The sequence below is a fragment of the Geotrypetes seraphini genome, chromosome 1, assembly GCF_902459505.1.
Source record: "Geotrypetes seraphini chromosome 1, aGeoSer1.1, whole genome shotgun sequence".
NCBI classification, from domain to species: domain Eukaryota; kingdom Metazoa; phylum Chordata; class Amphibia; order Gymnophiona; family Dermophiidae; genus Geotrypetes; species Geotrypetes seraphini.
The window spans coordinates 152,373,217-152,389,919 of record NC_047084.1 but is presented as its reverse complement, the minus strand read 5'-3'; the positions used below and the strand labels follow the sequence as shown (position 1 = coordinate 152,389,919).

At 47.8% G+C, this 16,703-nt stretch overlaps 1 protein-coding gene across 2 annotated transcripts in view; it reads right to left on the bottom strand.

Moving 5' to 3' along the window:
* ABCE1 (ATP binding cassette subfamily E member 1) overlaps positions 1 to 16,703 on the bottom strand; it is a 150,500-nt gene that overhangs the window by 58,412 nt on the left and 75,385 nt on the right. For both annotated transcript variants that reach the window (XM_033940013.1, XM_033940014.1), the window contains exons 7-8: positions 12,876 to 13,013; positions 2,504 to 2,573 (exon numbers count right to left, since the gene is read on the bottom strand). In XM_033940013.1, coding sequence (XP_033795904.1) covers positions 2,504 to 2,573; positions 12,876 to 13,013 — 208 coding nt within the window. The remainder of the gene's footprint in view (positions 1 to 2,503; positions 2,574 to 12,875; positions 13,014 to 16,703) is intronic.

The following is a 16,703-nucleotide window of genomic DNA, read 5'->3' as shown; positions in this document are numbered from 1 at the left end:
ATGTCATCTGCGTAGCTGAATGGTGTTATGTCTAGATTATCTAGACTGGACCCAAGGGAGGCTATAAAGAGGTTGAAGAGCGTTGGAGATAGTGGTGACTCTTGGGGAACGCCACAGGAGTTAGACCAGGAGTCTGATTTAAGATTGTTTGTCTTTACTCTGTATGATCTTGATTTAAGGAATCCTTGGAACCAGGTGTGTACCCTGCCTGAGATCCCTATGGCTTCTAGTATTTGTAGTAGTATGGTATGGTCTACCAGGTCAAATGCTGTGGAGAGATCAAGTTGAATTATCAACATCCTTCTGCCTTTGCTTAGGTGCTGTCGGGCTGTGTCTAGGAGAGTTCCTAGTTGTGTCTCCATGCTGTGGTTGGTTCTGAACCCAGATTGTGAGGGGTGAAGTAGCTTGTGGTCTTCTAGGTAGTTTGTGAGGTATTGTGCAAAATGGCTGTTTCCTCTGTAATGGGGGGTTTCACGCTCTCCACCCCCCCCCAAGTAAGTGTGAACACTTCTAAGTTTAATGGGAGGGTTCCCCCTCCCACACCTTCCCTCGGAGTGCTTACTGTAATTGTTTTAATCCGATACGCATAAGCCCTGTGCGCGATTGTTGACGCACCATTGTCTGTGTGTGTTTTAGTTAGTGTACCGGGCTTTGAACACTGCCAGAGAACGAATCCGCTGTAGGGATTCGGTCAACTTGTTCCAAGCATACAGCACAGCAAGGCAGAAAGGATGGAGTCTGGAGTTGGTAGTTGTAAACACTTTCTTCCCATTCTCAGGTGTAACTTTGCTAGCCAATCGTGGTTCTTCTCCAGGATCTTCTTCCATGAGCACAGAAGTATTTATTTAGTGCATTTGCTTTTTTCTCATCACTCTCCACATAGTGGTTCATACCTTCTTTCAGTCTAGTAATTCCATTTTTTGTCTTCCTCCTTTCACTAATATACCTGAAAAAAATTCTCCCTTTTTTATATTTCTAGCCATTTGCTCTTCTGCTTGCGCTTTCCCCAAACATCTCTCTCTCAGCTTCTTTCAGTTTCATTTTATATTCCTTTCTGTACTCTTCTTCTTGAGTTTTGTTTTATATTTCATGAATGCCAACTTTGCCTTCATTTTTTCCTCCACTAATTTGGAGAACCATATCGGTTTCCTTTATCTCTTATTTTTATTTATTTTCCTCACATAAAGATCATTAGCCCTTTTTATTTCCTTTCAACTTGGACCTCCATTTCACTTATGTCCTCCCATCCAATCAGCTCTTTCTTCAGGTACTGCCCTATGCTACTAAAGTCTGCACATCTGAAATCCAGAGCTTTAGAGTTTTGTGTGGCTGCCCTCCACTTTGGCTACTTATATCAAACCAAACCATATGATGATCGCTACTTCCGAGGTGGGTCCCCATTCGGACATTAGAGACACTTAATTTGTAAGCACCAGATTCAGTATCACTTTTTTCCTCTTGGGTTCTGTCACCATTGGCCTGAGTAGAGCCCCTTGAAAGGCATCCATGATCTCTCTACTTCTTTCCGATTTTGCAGACGAACTTTCCAGTCTGCATCCGGCAGGCTGAAATCACCCAGCACAGTCCTTTCTTGCCCAACTTTTTGATATCTGTAACCAGATCTTTATCAAATTGCTGCGATGGAGTTAGAGGTCTGTAGACAACACCCACGTAGATAGATGTTCCATCTTCTCTTTCCAAAGCGATCCATACTGCTACTTCCTTTCCCCAGGCCCCCTGCATTCCAGTCACTTGGATATTGGTCTTTACATAGAGAGCTACGTCTCCGCCTTTTTGACCATCTCTGTCCTTCCTAAAAAGATTATAGCCCAGTATATTTGTGTCCCATCCATGGGAATCACTGAACCATGTCTATGTGATAGCAACAATATCCAAGTCTGCCTCTAACATCAGGGCTTCCAGATCCTGATTTTTGTTGCATAGACTGCGAGTGTTTGTGATCATTGCTTTCCAGATATTATTCTGTAAAAATCTCATTTTTGGTATTGTTTTTAGTTTTGTCTCATTTCCTGTTGAATTGTTAGGAAGGGTTGTTTTCATTGATATCTTTATTGCCATCACATCTTGTCTTTTGCTGGGGTGGCCACTGGAAGTAAAGGTAGTTTTTCATATGTTTAGTGTGGACTAATTTTACCATTGTTCGAAGATATCTTGAAGAAATAAAGGAAAATCAAGGACATTGTGTTTCTCCACAGTTTTGTCCTCTGTCTCCCTTGTTCTTCATACTGGCGATGAAACAATTGACAAGTGTTGTTGGCGTCAGTCTGCATGTTCGTGGGCTTTGTGAAGATGATATAGACATTACAGTAATATTTGCTTACCAAGGAGATCGACACAAATCTATCAGCAGCACTACTTAGGAAAATGAAGTAACATAAGAACAATCTGTAATATAAAATTAGTAGTAATGGTAATAAGAACAAAATGGAAGAATAGCATTAACTGTTGCTAAAGCACTTTATTAGATTCAAGTCTCACTTACCTAGCTGCTGACAGACAATAGTCTGAGTCTTAGTTTCATCCTTTCTATCTAAGATGGTCCCTACAGTTCCCTAGGACAAAACAAATTTCATGTCAAAAGCAGTGCCTTGTGAATTTAAAGCAAAATTATGATTAATCCTCCTGGATTAGTAATTCCCTTTCTATGCACCAGCAAATACAATCTATAGTCAAACAATCTTTCTTGACAATGTGAAAACTTAGGCCCATAAGAAAGTATTTTGATACCAAACTATTTTGGACTCTGGTGCAGTCTTTGCTTTTGTTGAAATTGGATTACTGTAACCTTGCACTGGCTATTTGTTTCAAATATCTTATTAATCACTTACAATTACTTCAAAATTCATCAGTTAGGCTGATATTTGGCCTCTGGAAATCAGAACACTTACGATCTTACTATTAAGAAACTACACTGGCTACCTGTCATAACCAGAATAAAGTAAACTAGGAATTGCAGTTTTCAAAATCTTAAGTGATAATGCTCCAAGTTATCTGATTTGACAGGGAGAGTATGGCGCAGTGGTTAAAGCTACAGCCTCAGCACCCTGAGGTTATGGGTTCAAACCCACGCTGCTCCTTGTGACCCTGGGCAAGTCACTTAATCCCCCCATTGCCCCAGGTACATTTAGATAGATTGTGAGTCCGCCGGGACAGAGAGGGAAAACCTGCTTGAGTACCTGAATAAATACATGTAAACCGTTCTGAGCTCCCCTGGGAGAATGGTATAGAAAATTGAATAAATAAAAATAAATACTACCACAAGGAACTACGAAGGGCTCTTTTTACGAAGTTTAACAGCGCGCGCTAAACTGCCGGCTGCACTAGCCGCTACCGCCTCCTCTTGAGCAGGAGGTAGTTTTTCGGCTAGTGCGGGGGTTAGCGCATGATTATAAGTCGCGCGCGTTAAAGCTGCTACTGCGGCTTCGTAAAAGGAGCCCTAAATATTCTATTAGAATTTTTTTCCAATTTGAAATTTCCAATGTTCAAGAATCTGAAATTTACTACACAATTATCCTTGTCTAGTCAACTTGAAAATTGATGGAATCATCTTTCATTAAGGGCTCCTTTTACTAAACTGCGATAGCGTTTTTAGCGCGTGCAGAATTGCCGCGCATGCTAAACCCGCGCTACACAGCTACAACTAACGCCAGCTCAATGCTGGTGTTAGCGTCTAGCGCGCGCTAAAACCGTTATTGCACCTTAGTAAAAGGAGCCCTAAAAGTTTATGTTCATGTGATCATTACTTTAGATTCAGGAAATTATTAAAATCTTTTCTATTTCAGGATATACAGTAGACATTTACAGAGTTGGCTGGCTCGGTTTCTTGATTTTGTAATCTGTCTTCACACTGAATAGGTAAAGGCGGAACATAATATAAAACAATATAACACAACATAGCATTATACGTAGCAATGACACCTTTCTCAGAAGCTGCCAACAGGTAAGAATTTAAAGTAAACTTACAATTCCTAGCTTTAAATGTTTTGTTCTGGATCTAAAGTACTGGTCAATATAAAATGTATTCCTAGATCCAAGACAAAGATATATACAGTAAAACCTTGGTTTGCGAGCTTAATTCGTTCCAGAAGTATGCTTGTAATCCAAAGCACTCGTATATCAAAGTGAATTTCCCCCTAGGAAATAATGGAAACTCAGACGATTCGTTCCACAACCCAAAAACTTTAATCCAAAATACTATACGTACTTGTATTGCAAGACCTCGCTCATTTAGAACAGTCACTACCAGTGTTCCCGCTAAGCTGCGCTGGCCTGCGCTCGCGCACAAAATAATACATCGCAGCGCACAAGTTTCTCTTCACAGCGCACACACGCGTCGCAAAGGTAAGGGGAGGTAAGGTAAGGGGACGCATTGGGGGGATTGCACTTCCCCACAATTGCCATGCTTCGGTTCCTCTTCTTCCTTCCTTCCTCCCCCCCCGCGGGACCCTGCGGCACCATCAACTCTTACTCCCTCTAATGTCGGCCCTGCAGCTCCAGACTTCCTCGCACCTTCTCCCCTCCCCCTTTGGATCGCTATTATTTTAAATGTTATAGCCGCGGAGCTGTATCCATCAGTGGAGATGTCTAACCTCGGCCTGCCCCGGAACTCTTACTGCAACAGTGACTTCCTGTTCCTGCCTAGACGGGCGGCTGCTGCAGTAAGAGTTCCGGGGCAGGCCGAGGTTAGACATCTCCACTGATGGATACAGCTCCGCGGCTATAACAGCTCCTGCAGCTCTGCACTTCCCCACAATTGCCATGCTTCGGTTCCTCTTCTTCCTTCCTTCCTCCCCCCCCCCCCCGCGGGACCCTGCGGCACCATCAACTCTTACTCCCTCTAATGTCGGCCCTGCAGCTCCAGACTTCCTCGCACCTTCTCCCCTCCCCCTTTGGATCGCTATTATTTTAAATGTTATAGCCGCGGAGCTGTATCCATCAGTGGAGATGTCTAACCTCGGCCTGCCCCGGAACTCTTACTGCAGCAGCCGCCCGTCTAGGCAGGAACAGGAAGTCACTGTTGCAGTAAGAGTTCCGGGGCAGGCTGAGGTTAGACATCTCCACTGATGGATACAGCTCCGCGGCTATAACATTTAAAATAATAGCGATCCAAAGGGGGAGGGGAGAAGGTGCGAGGAAGTCTGGAGCTGCAGGGCCGACATTAGAGGGAGTAAGAGTTGATGGTGCCGCAGGGTCCCGCGGGGGGGGGGGGAGGGGGGGAGGAAGGAAGGAAGAAGAGGAACCGAAGCATGGCAATTGTGGGGAAGTGCAGAGCTGCAGGGAAGAGTGTTGCGGTACCCAGCTGGAGGGAGAAGGAAGATGAGGGAGGGAATTAAAGGAGATGCCAGGGCTTGGAGCGTAGGAGGAAGGTATGCCAGTCTAAGGGAAAAGGAAGGGGGAGATGTGAGAGCATGGAGGGGGAGCGAAAGATGGAAGAAAAGGAAAGGAGAGAGATGCCAGAGAATCAGGGAAGGGGAGATACCAGACTATGAGGAGAGGTGTGGGAGAGGGAAGGCGAGGAGAGAGATGCCAGACCAATGGGGTGAAAGGAGAGATGGAAGGGGGAGGCATACAGTTTCTGGAAGGGGCATAGAAGGAGAGAAGATGCCATATAGGGGAAGAGAGACGGCAGACAGTGGATGGAAGGAAGAGAGTTACAAGAAGATGAGGAAAGGAGAAACCACAGAAGACAAAGGTAGAAAAAAATTTCTATTTATTTATTGCTTTAGGAGACATGTGTCACTGTTTCTGTGAAGCATTGTATGCAGAGTCCAGCTTCTTGCTGGTTCAATTTAACCTTTGTCTATGTATTTTTATTTTATCCCCCCTTTTACAAAACTGTGAAGCGTTTTTAGCACCAGCCTTGGTGGTAGCAGCTCTGATGCTCAGAATTTTATGAGCATCAGAGCTGTTACCTCCGTAGCTAAAATCCACACTACAGTTTTGTAAAAGAGGGAGGGGTTAGTTTGTGATTACATATTCCTTACTAGGCGAAGGTGTTTTCTGTGTTCTGTGTGTTTTCTGTTAGGATTGACGGTGTAGGATTGATCTGTGCTGGTCTGGCTTGTTTAGTTTTACAATGGGTGTATTGATGTACTGCTCACTGCAATATGTAAGATGCTGCCTTTTCCTAGGTACTCATGTGTGACGTGTGGTTTGTTACTAAAAATCATGTTTTTCTTACAGATGGGGGGGGTGCCAAAAAATGATGGGCCCCGGATGTTACATATGCTAGGTACGCCACTGTATGTAAAGATACCAGAAAGCTGGCGTAGCAAAAACTTCTAAGTTTTGAGTATTTAACCCTCCCACAATCTCACGGGCACTCGTTTCAAGTTTATTGAGATTTTGATTTAAACGCAATATCAAATATTTTCAATGCGTATAACAAAAATAAATTTGGGGAAATAAATAAAACCATTTGAACCAGTGTTCCCGCTAAGCTGCGCTGGCGCACAAAATATTACATCGCAGCGCACACGTTTCTCGTCACAGCGCACAATCGGAAGAGGCGTACGGCAGATGGCAGGGCGGCGAGAGGAGAATCGGGCGAGTTGGCTCATAACTTGCTGGCGCCCGATATTTTTGGCTCACGGTGAAAAAAGTTTGCTCACAACACCCGCCCGCTTAGAGGGAACACTGGTCACTACACTCCCGAATGTCAGAGAGAGAAGAACCATCGGCTCAGTTGTGATGATGCGACACGTGTATACTGTATGCACTTGTATTGCAAGACATTGCTTGTATATCAAGTTAAAATTTAATAAAATGTTTTTCTTGTCTTGCAAAACACTTGCAAACCAAGTCACTTGCAATCCAAGGTTTTACTGTACAAATATAAAACGATAAATTTACCATATATTATAAGTTTATTGTGAAGCTGGAGTCAGGAGTTAGTAATCCACCCAAAATTGCTTCCAACCAACTCCACAGCCCTGGGTTAAAGATAACAAGGTAAAATTATGTTCATACCTGTTAATTTTCTTTCCTTTAGAAGCAGCAGATGAATCCAGAGACAAGTGGGATAGCTCACATCGACCAGCAGGTGGAGATAGAGAAACTGATTAACAGTTGGTCTTATAGACTGGTATTCCTCTTGTCCATTCAGTTATGCTCCTTGCCCAAGCATCCAGAGACAGGAGAATGAGCATCCAAAAAACTTCTTTCCAGTAGCGAATGTTCAAACCATAAATTCAAGAATACAACTACCAACAATAACCCAACTGAAAAAATGCCACATAACACAGAGACAGATAGTCCACAGAAGGGGTGGGGCTCTGGATTCATCTGCTGCTTCTAAAGGAAAGAAAATTAACAGGTAAGAACATAATTTTACCTTCCTTAGCATAGCAGCAGATGAATCCAGAGACAAGTGGGATGTAGCAAAGCAAAACTCAAACCGGGTGGGAAGCTAATGCCGCCTCCGCAACCACTGAAGCGCCAAAACTAGCCTCCGCACGGGCAGCCACATCCAATCGGTAATGCTTCAAAAAGGTATTTCCAGACGACCAAGTAGCCACCCGGCAAATTTCCTCCAAGGAAAGACCTCCGGACTCCGCCCAAGACGTAGCCAATGCTCGAGTCGAATGAGCACGAAGTTGCTCTGGTACCTGCTTCCTCGTTAACAAATAAGCCGAAGCAATCGTCTCTTTGACCCAACGAGCAATGGAAGCTTTAGACGCGGCCATACCCTTGTTTTTGCCCGCGAACAACACGAACAGGTGATCCGACCGACGAAAGTCGTTAGCCACCCCCAAATAATGTAGAACCATCCGGCGCACATCCAGGAGACGCAACGACGAGTATCGCTCCCCCAATCCTCCCACCAAAAGGTCGGGAGGAATAAATACTGGTTCACATGAAAGGAAGAAACCACCTTAGGCAGGAAGGACGGCACCGTCCGAACAGACACCCCAGCATCCGAAATACGCAAAAATGGATCCCTGCAAGATAGCGCCTGCAATTCCGACACCCGTCTTGCAGAAGCCATAGCCACCAAAAACACCGTTTTCAACGTGACATCTTTCAGCGTAGCCGTAGACAAAGGCTCAAAAGGCGCCGCCCGCAACCTCCCAAGGACAAGTTTAAGACTCCACGCGGGACAGGTTCGCTTTACAGGAGGCCGGATATGGTGAACCCCCTTGAGGAATTGGACCACGTCGGGCTGTGATGCGAGCGCCAAACGAGAAACCCGGCCCCTGTAACAAGCAATGGCCGCCACCTGAACCTTCAGAGAATTATAGGCCAACCCTTTAGCTACGCCCTCCTGCAGAAAAGAAAGAATAGCCGACAGAGACGCCCGGAAGGGCGAAATACCCTGCCTCCCACACCATGACTCAAAAACTCTCCAGACTCTAGCATTGGAGGCAGACGTAGAAATCTTCTTAGCTTGAAGAAGAGTGGCAATAACCTGCTCTGAATAGCCCCTACTTCTCAGCCGCGACCGTTCAATAGCCAGGCCGTAAGACCAAAGTGGGACGGATTTTCCATGGAGATTGGACCCTGAGTCAGTAAGTCCGGAGTCACCTGAAACCTTAGCCGATCGCCTGCGGATAGTTGAATCAGATCTGCGTACCACGGCTGACACAGCCAATCCGGAGCCACCAGGATCACCCTCCCCTGAAAGAGAGAGATGCGTTGTAACACTCGACCTATCATCGGCCAAGGAGGAAATACATACAGAAGGGAATTCGGAGGCCACGGGAGAGCTAACGCGTCCACCCCCTCCGAGTCCTGCTCCTTGCGTCTGCTGAAGAACCGAGGCAGCTTTGCATTGCGGGACGAGGCCATGAGATCTATTTCTGGAAGCCCCCACCGTAGGACCAGCAGATCGAACGCCCGAGCGGACAGCTCCCATTCGCCTGGATCGAGAAGATTTCTGCTGAGGAAATCCGCCTGAACGTTTTCGTGACCCGCAATGTGTGCCGCCGAGAGAAGAGGAACATGCACCTCCGCCCATCGAAACAGCACCATTGCCTCTTCGGCTAACTGAGGACTCCAGGTACCTCCCTGACGATTGATATACGCCACCGCCGTGACGCTGTCCGAAAAGACCCTGGTCGGACGGTCCTGAATCATGGACTGAAACGCCAGAAGCGCAAGCCTGATAGCTCTCAACTACAGCATATTGATCGACCACTGGGCCTCCTCCGAGGACCAAACCCCCTGCACCGATGCTTGCAGGCACTGAGCTCCCCAGCCCAGAAGACTGGCATCCGTCGTAATCACGACCCATTCCGGCGTCGCTAGCGGCATGCCCCGGAATAGATTGAACTCGTTGAGCCACCACTGCATGCTGTGAGCCGCCCGAGGACTCCACTGGAGACGCCGATCGTAGTCCTGAGATGCCGGGGACCACCGGGAAAGTAGAGACTTCTGTAATGGCCTCATGTGGAACCGAGCCCAGGGAACCACCTCCAGAGCCGCCACCATCGAGCCCAGAACCTGTACATAATCCCAAACCCAAGGTCTGGGCGACCCGAGAAGTAGACGAACCTGAGACTGCAACTTCTCTCCCCGGTCTCGGGGCAGAAACACCTTCCCCAGACAAGTGTTGAACCTCACTCCCAGATGCACCAATGACTGGGACGGGGACAGAGAGCTCTTGGGAAAGTTGATGATCCACCCCAAAGACTGAAGGAGAGATATCACTCTCTGAGTCACCGACAAACTCTCCTGCCTGGAAGAGGCGCGGATCAACCAGTCGTCCAAGTAAGGGTGTACCCGAATTCCCTCTTTGCGCAGAAATGCTGCCAATACCACCATCACCTTTGAAAAGGTGCGGGGAGCCGTTGCCAGACCAAAGGGCATCACCCGAAATTGATAATGCTGGCCTAGGATCGCAAACCGCAAAAACCACTGATGCGGAGGCCATATCGGAATATGGAGGTACGCCTCCTTGAGATCGAGGGACGTGAGGAACTCCCCCGGCCTTACTGCCGCAATAACTGAGCGAACTGTCTCCATACGGAAATGACGAACACTGAGAAATTTGTTGACTCTTTTGAGATCCAGCACCGGTCTGAACGACCCCCCTTTTTTGGGCACAATGAAGTATATGGAATACCTGCCGAGGCCCACCTCTTCCGGTGGCACCGGCACCACCGCCCCAAGATCCAGAAGCACCTGAAGAGTCCGTTGGACCGAGTCTCCCTTGGCCGCCCCATTGCACGGGGACACCAAGAAAGAATCGGCGACGGGAGAGGCGAACTCTAACTTGTAACCTTCTTGAATAATGTCTAACACCCACTGATCCGACGTGATTTTGGCCCACTCTGCCAAAAAGGCCGACAGCCGCCCCCTAAGGGAATGGCGGAGGGAGTCAAGACCCCGTCATTGTGGAGTGCGACTTGCTGGGGCACGGGCTGGCTGAGCTGAAGGAGGTTTCGCTGTACGAAAGGAACTTTTCTGCGGAAACCTAGGTCTCGAAGAAGTGAAGGAACCATACGCGGACCGGAAGAATGGTTTACCTGTCCTATATCTCTTAACATCCCTGAAACGCGGTCTGGAAACTGAGGACTTCAACGGGGGCCTAGGCCTATCTTCCGGCAATCGTTGGGTTTTGGTATCACCAAAATCCTTCACCAATCTATCTAAATCTTCCCCAAACAGCAAACGCCCTTTAAAAGGGAGTTTCACGAGCCGAAGCTTGGACGCCGCATCCGCCGCCCAATTACGGAGCCATAAAGATCTGCGAGAAACAACCGAAAGAGACATCTGCTTTGCAGAAGCGCAAATAATATCATATAAGGCATCTGCCAAATACGCCAGTCCCGACTCCAAATCAGCCAGTTCCGATGGGACAGAACCCCCGGACTCCATCAAATTATCAGCCATCAACTGAGACCATTGCAGACACGCCCGCGCCGCATACGAACTACAAATCGCGGCCTGTAAAGTGACCGCAGCCACTTCAAAGGACATTTTCAGTGAAGATTCAATCTTCCTATCCTGGGCATCCTTCAGCGCAACTCCCCCTTCAACCGGCAAGGTAGTCTTTTTGGTAACCGCGGCCACCAGCGCGTCAACCCTGGGTAACTTAAATTTCTCAAGTTTGTTCAGGGCAACAGGATACAAGAGCCGCATGGCTTTTGCCACCCTTAGACTGGCCTCCGGCGTGTCCCATTGCGCCGCGATAAGCTCCTGCATGGCTTCATGCACCGGAAAGGACCTAGGCGGCTTTCGTGTCCCTGCCATAAGGGGGTTCGCGGACCCAGAAATTTTAGCATCCTCCTGCGAGATGTTTAATCCCTGCAACGCCTTTGAAATTAAAGAAGAAAGTTCTTCCCTATGAAAAAGACGGAGAGCGGAAGGATCATCCACTTCCCTACACGGGGGATCACCGCTTCCAAGTCTAACACCTCACCTTCCTCCAGTGACTCAGGAAGAGATAAAGGGGAGACTGGAATAGGATCCCCTTCGTCCGCGGCCGCGAGTCTGCGCTTCTTCGCTACCTGCGACTTCACCGGAGAAACAGTATTAACCGCAGCCGCACCAGCATTATTACTAGTAAAAATAGTAGTGGAAGTAGATGGAGCAGGCAGCAACGGAAAATTCAAAGGCACCGGCTGAGCAGGCTGAGAGCTCTGCAAAACAAAAGCCCGGTGCATCAGCATAACAAATTCCGGTGAAAACGAGCCCAGCCCGAATCCCGCCGACCCTGCCTGTTCTGAGCAGTAGAGCGGAACCGCGGCTCCTCCCAGCGTTCCCGACGCCACTACAGCCGCCGAATTCCCCTCAGCCGCCGAAGTGCACTGTAGCATGGCCGACTCGACCGCGAGGGAAGGGGAAGTCGATCGCGCCTCACCAACGCGGGAAATGGCCAAGTCACACGCCTGCAAGAAAGAATCCTCTGCCGGTGCATCTGTATAACCGGCAGAGCACAGTCCCGACAGTGTTCTGCGCTTCCCACAGCGCGAACACCGCTTTACAGCCTCTGCCGCCATTTATCTCCCTTTTTTTTTTTTTTAAACGGAGAAAGCCCGCCAAAACCGCTGACGCAGCCCTCCAAAAAAACCGGCACTCGTTCTGCGGACCGGACGGACGGGACGCGGGGGGGAACCGAACAAAATGCAATAAAACTACAGAAACCAGAAATCTTACTCACCACAAACTCCCAAACAGCACCACAGGAAGCAAAGTTATGGCTGGCAATTGTAACTGAAAGCTGACCAAAAAGGCACAGCACAGCATAGGCAGGCTCTTTTTTTTTTTTTTATACTGGAAAGAAGAAACTGCAGAGCCCAAGTAAACCCCTCAATCTACCGGAGGGGAGGGTGGAGAAGGGACCTGGGAGGGCCCAGGTGTAGCTCCCAAAGCCGGCACCGCTCAGCCAGGCACCCCTGTCTTTCTGAAGAGAGCTAGTCTCAACAGAAGAATATAACTGTACACAAATTCACCCGGCACAGCCAGAATCCAGGAGCTAGAGTGATAGCTCCAACCCCTGCTGGGAGATAGAGCAAAACTGAATGGACAAGAGGAATACCAGTCTATAAGACCAACTGTTAATCAGTTTCTCTATCTCCACCTGCTGGTCGACGTGAGCTATCCCACTTGTCTCTGGATTCATCTGCTGCTATGCTAAGGAATTACTATTGAAATTTATGCACACTTTTACTCATAAATATTTATTGCAAATGACCTGAAAAAAGACCCTCTTAAGACCAGAGTTTAATAATCCTACAAGCAGTAGAAGACAAACCCAATAGGCTTTCAAGCACACAGGGATCTGGCCAGACTATTCTGAAATGCTACTCAGACTACTGCATACGAGTTATGCAAATTATTTTATAAAAGAAAAAGGCAGCATTTGCTCTGCCTCCAAGTGTCCCTCAAACTTATGCAATTACTGCACCAACCTTTGCAGCCTTCGGTATCTGGTCCACATACTGGGGCTTGATGATGGCCTTCAGATCATCTTCCAGAATTTTGGTGAAGTAATTTTGTAACTCAGAACCTCTGAAATAAGTCAAAATTTCTTGCCAATCAGGTGGTTCCTACACAGACATACAAAAGCAGGAACCTAATGAAAAACTATGGTGGTATTCATTCACTGTTATATTGACTAGCTCAGTTTCATTAAGACTTAGAAAATCCTTGATGTCTGGAGCCCTTTTAATGTACATTTATAAAGGAAATACAATCCGATTCTTAATCTCAACTTGCACTTAATATATTTAATAGATGTAACCTTCTATGTGAGAAAACTTGGATTATAACTTAGAAGGTGCAAAAACACAGGATTCTGTACTGAAGCTGATGTACCAAAGCAGTACCAGGCATCTAGGGAGGGACAGATGAGCTTGCTTGCAGCCCCAAGGACCCAAATGCAGCATCCTCTCGAGCCACCACATCCGCTCTGTAGAGCCTCGTAAAGGTATGGAGAGTAGACCAAGTAGCTGCTCTACAGATCTCATTGGGTGGAACAGCCCTGGACTCCACCCAAGAGGCACAACACTCCTTGTTGAACGTGCTGTGAGAGATAGGTGGCCCTTTCCAGGTAGTGAAGTGAGACTAAACACATCAAGACTCTGCAAAATCCTGTCCTCTTTAGCTGAACCCGTAGGATGAAAAGTGGGCAAACAAACTTCTCGACTGATATGAAAGGCTGACACCACCTTTGGTAGATAGGAAGATACTGTCTGCAGTGAAACACCAACCTCTGTAAACCTGAGGAAAGGCTTGACATTATTTTGCCACTGTAGCTGAAAAAGCACAGTTACTTACCGTAACAGGTGTTATCCAGGGACAGCAGGCAGATATTCTTAATGCATGGGTGACGTCACCGACGGAGCCCCGGTACGGACACTTTTAACTAGAAAGTTCTAGTTGGCCCCACTGCGCATGCGCGGGTGCCTTCCCGCTCGACGGAGGAGAGCGTGGTCCCCAGTTAAGATAAGCCAGCTAAGACGCCAACCCGGGGAGGAGGGTGGGTCGTAAGAATATCTGCCTGCTGTCCCTGGATAACACCTGTTACGGTAAGTAACTGTGCTTTATCCCAGGACAAGCAGGCAGCATATTCTTAACGCATGGGTGACCTTCAAGCTAACAGAGAGGGAGGAGGGATGGTTGGCCATTAGGAAAACAAATTTTGTAACACAGATTGGCCGAAGTGCCCATCCCGTCTGGAGAAGGCATCCAGACAGTAGTGAGAAGTGAATGTGTGAACTGAGGACCAAGTGGCAGCTTTGCAGATCTCCTCGATGGGCGTGGAGCGGAGGAAAGCCACAGAAGCAGCCATAGCTCTGACCCTGTGGGCAGTGAAAGCACCTTCCAGTGAGAGACCGGCCCGAGCATAACAGAACGCAATGCAGGCAGCAAGCCAGTTAGAAAGCGTCCGTTTAGAGACAGGGCGACCTAAACGGTTAGGGTCAAAAGATAGAAAGAGCTGAGGGGATGAGCGGTGAGCCCTGGTGCGATCAAGGTAGTATGCAAGGGCACACTTACAGTCCAGCGTGTGTAATGCCTGTTCCCCAGGATGAGAATGGGGCTTAGGGAAAAAGACAGGTAACACAATGGATTGGTTGAGGTGGAAGTCCGAGACCACCTTGGGAAGAAATTTAGGATGGGTACGCAGAACTACCTTGTCATGGTGAAAAACCGTGAAAGGTGGGTCAGCGACCAGTGCATGTAGACCGGATATGCAATCTAGGGAGGTCTGCTGTCTGCCTGGAGCCAGGATACGAGATGTCACCGCCAGTCTGGATAGACTACTCACGCTCCGAGACCACTTTCCTATGCTTCTTGTCCACATAGGAACCAACGACACTGCCAGGAACACACCGGAGACCATCACCAGAGACTTTGGAGCACTGGGTGAGAGGCTGAAGCGGACAGGAGCGCAGGTGGTTTTCTCATCAATCCTCCCAGTTAGAGGCAAGGGAAGAGCCAGAGATGAACGTATCCTGAGGACGAACGAGTGGCTACAGGGATGGTGCCGGGATATGAACTTCGGATTCCTAAACCATGGGGAAGCGCTACAAGGACTTCAGGGACCAGACGGACTCCATCTGACCAGTAGGGGTAAGAACATCTTCGGACACCGACTAGCCCGCCTGCTTCACAGGGCTTTAAACTAGGTAAGTCGGGGGAGGGTACCCATTCACATATTAGTGCAGAAAAGAATTATCCTGATGAGGTGAGTCGAAACTCCGCTTCCATGTCCAAGGTAAGTACGCACATTGCAAACAGTTCTTTGGGAGTCACACCGACTCGGGTAGGATACGCCTCACAGGGACTTAGCAAACACAAGATATGGAGGGCCATGTATGTCAATGCACACAGTTTAGGTAACAAAATTCTAGAATTGGAGGCTGAAATAAGGAATGCCGACCTAGATGTGGTGGCAATATCTGAAACTTGGTTCACGGACTCACATGGGTGGGATATGGCTATACCGGGCTACAATCTACTTCGTCAGGACAGAGAGGGCAGGTTAGGAGGGGGGGGGTAGCTCTATACATTAAAGAGGACATCAAAACCACCAGGATCACAGATGTCAAGTACACCGGGGAGTCCCTCTGGGTAAACTTGGCAAGAGGCAGAGAAAAATGCCTGTATCTAGGTGTGGTATACAGACCCCCAAGACAACTGGAAGACATGGATGCAGAATTAATTGAAGACATAGAGAATATCACTTTACGAGGAGAAGCTGTACTGCTAGGGGACTTCAATATGCCTGATGCAGACTGGAACTCATTTTCAGCGACAACCAGCGGTAGCAGGAGGCTCTTAACCTCCATAAAGGGAGCACGTCTCAAACAAATGGTAACGGAGCCCACTAGGGCCCAGGCGATCCTCGACCTGGTACTCACCAACGGGGAAAGCGTCTCAGAGGTCTCAGTAGGAAATACGCTAGCCTCCAGCGACCACAACATAGTATGGTTCAACCTTAGGAAAGGCTTCCCTAGATCAAACATGAAAACAAAGGTACTCAATTTCCGGGGCAAAGACTTCGCACGCATGGGAGATTTCGTCCATCAGACGCTGCAGGACCAAGCGGAGACCGATGATGTAGAAGCTAAGTGGTTAACACTGAAATCAACCATACTAGCAACTAGCCGCTTCATAAAATCAGTAAATAAACGACAAAGAAACAATAAACCCCAATGGTTCACCGCGGAGATCTCGCACCTCATTAAGGAGAAGAAAAAAGCGTTTCTCTCCTACAAGCGCATGGAGAAAAGAGAGGCAAAAGTAGAATATAGGACCAGGTCTACAGCGGTCAAAATGGCAGTTAGGGAGGCAAAACTTCGAGTGGAAGAAATTCTGGCAAAAAACATTAAAAAGGGGGACAAATCCTTCTTCAGGTATATTAGTGACAGAAAAAGGAATACAAGCGGGATAGTACGCCTTAGAAGACCGGATGGAAGTTACGTGGAAGCAGATTCCGATAAAGCCGAACTACTGAATGAATACTTCTGCTCATTCTTTACCTGTGAGGCACCGGGATACGGTCCGCAGTTGAAGGCAACACAAAGCACAGAAGACCCGTTTCAGAATTTTGAGTTCACACCAGGTGAAGTTTACAGTGAACTGGCAAGACTCAAGGTGAACAAAGCCATGGGACCAGACAATTTGCACCCAAGAGTGCTCAGAGAATTGAGCGATGTCCTGGCGAAACCGTTGGCTGAGCTATTCAATCTCTCCCTAAGTAAGGGAGGCTGCGAATTATAGACAGGTGAGTC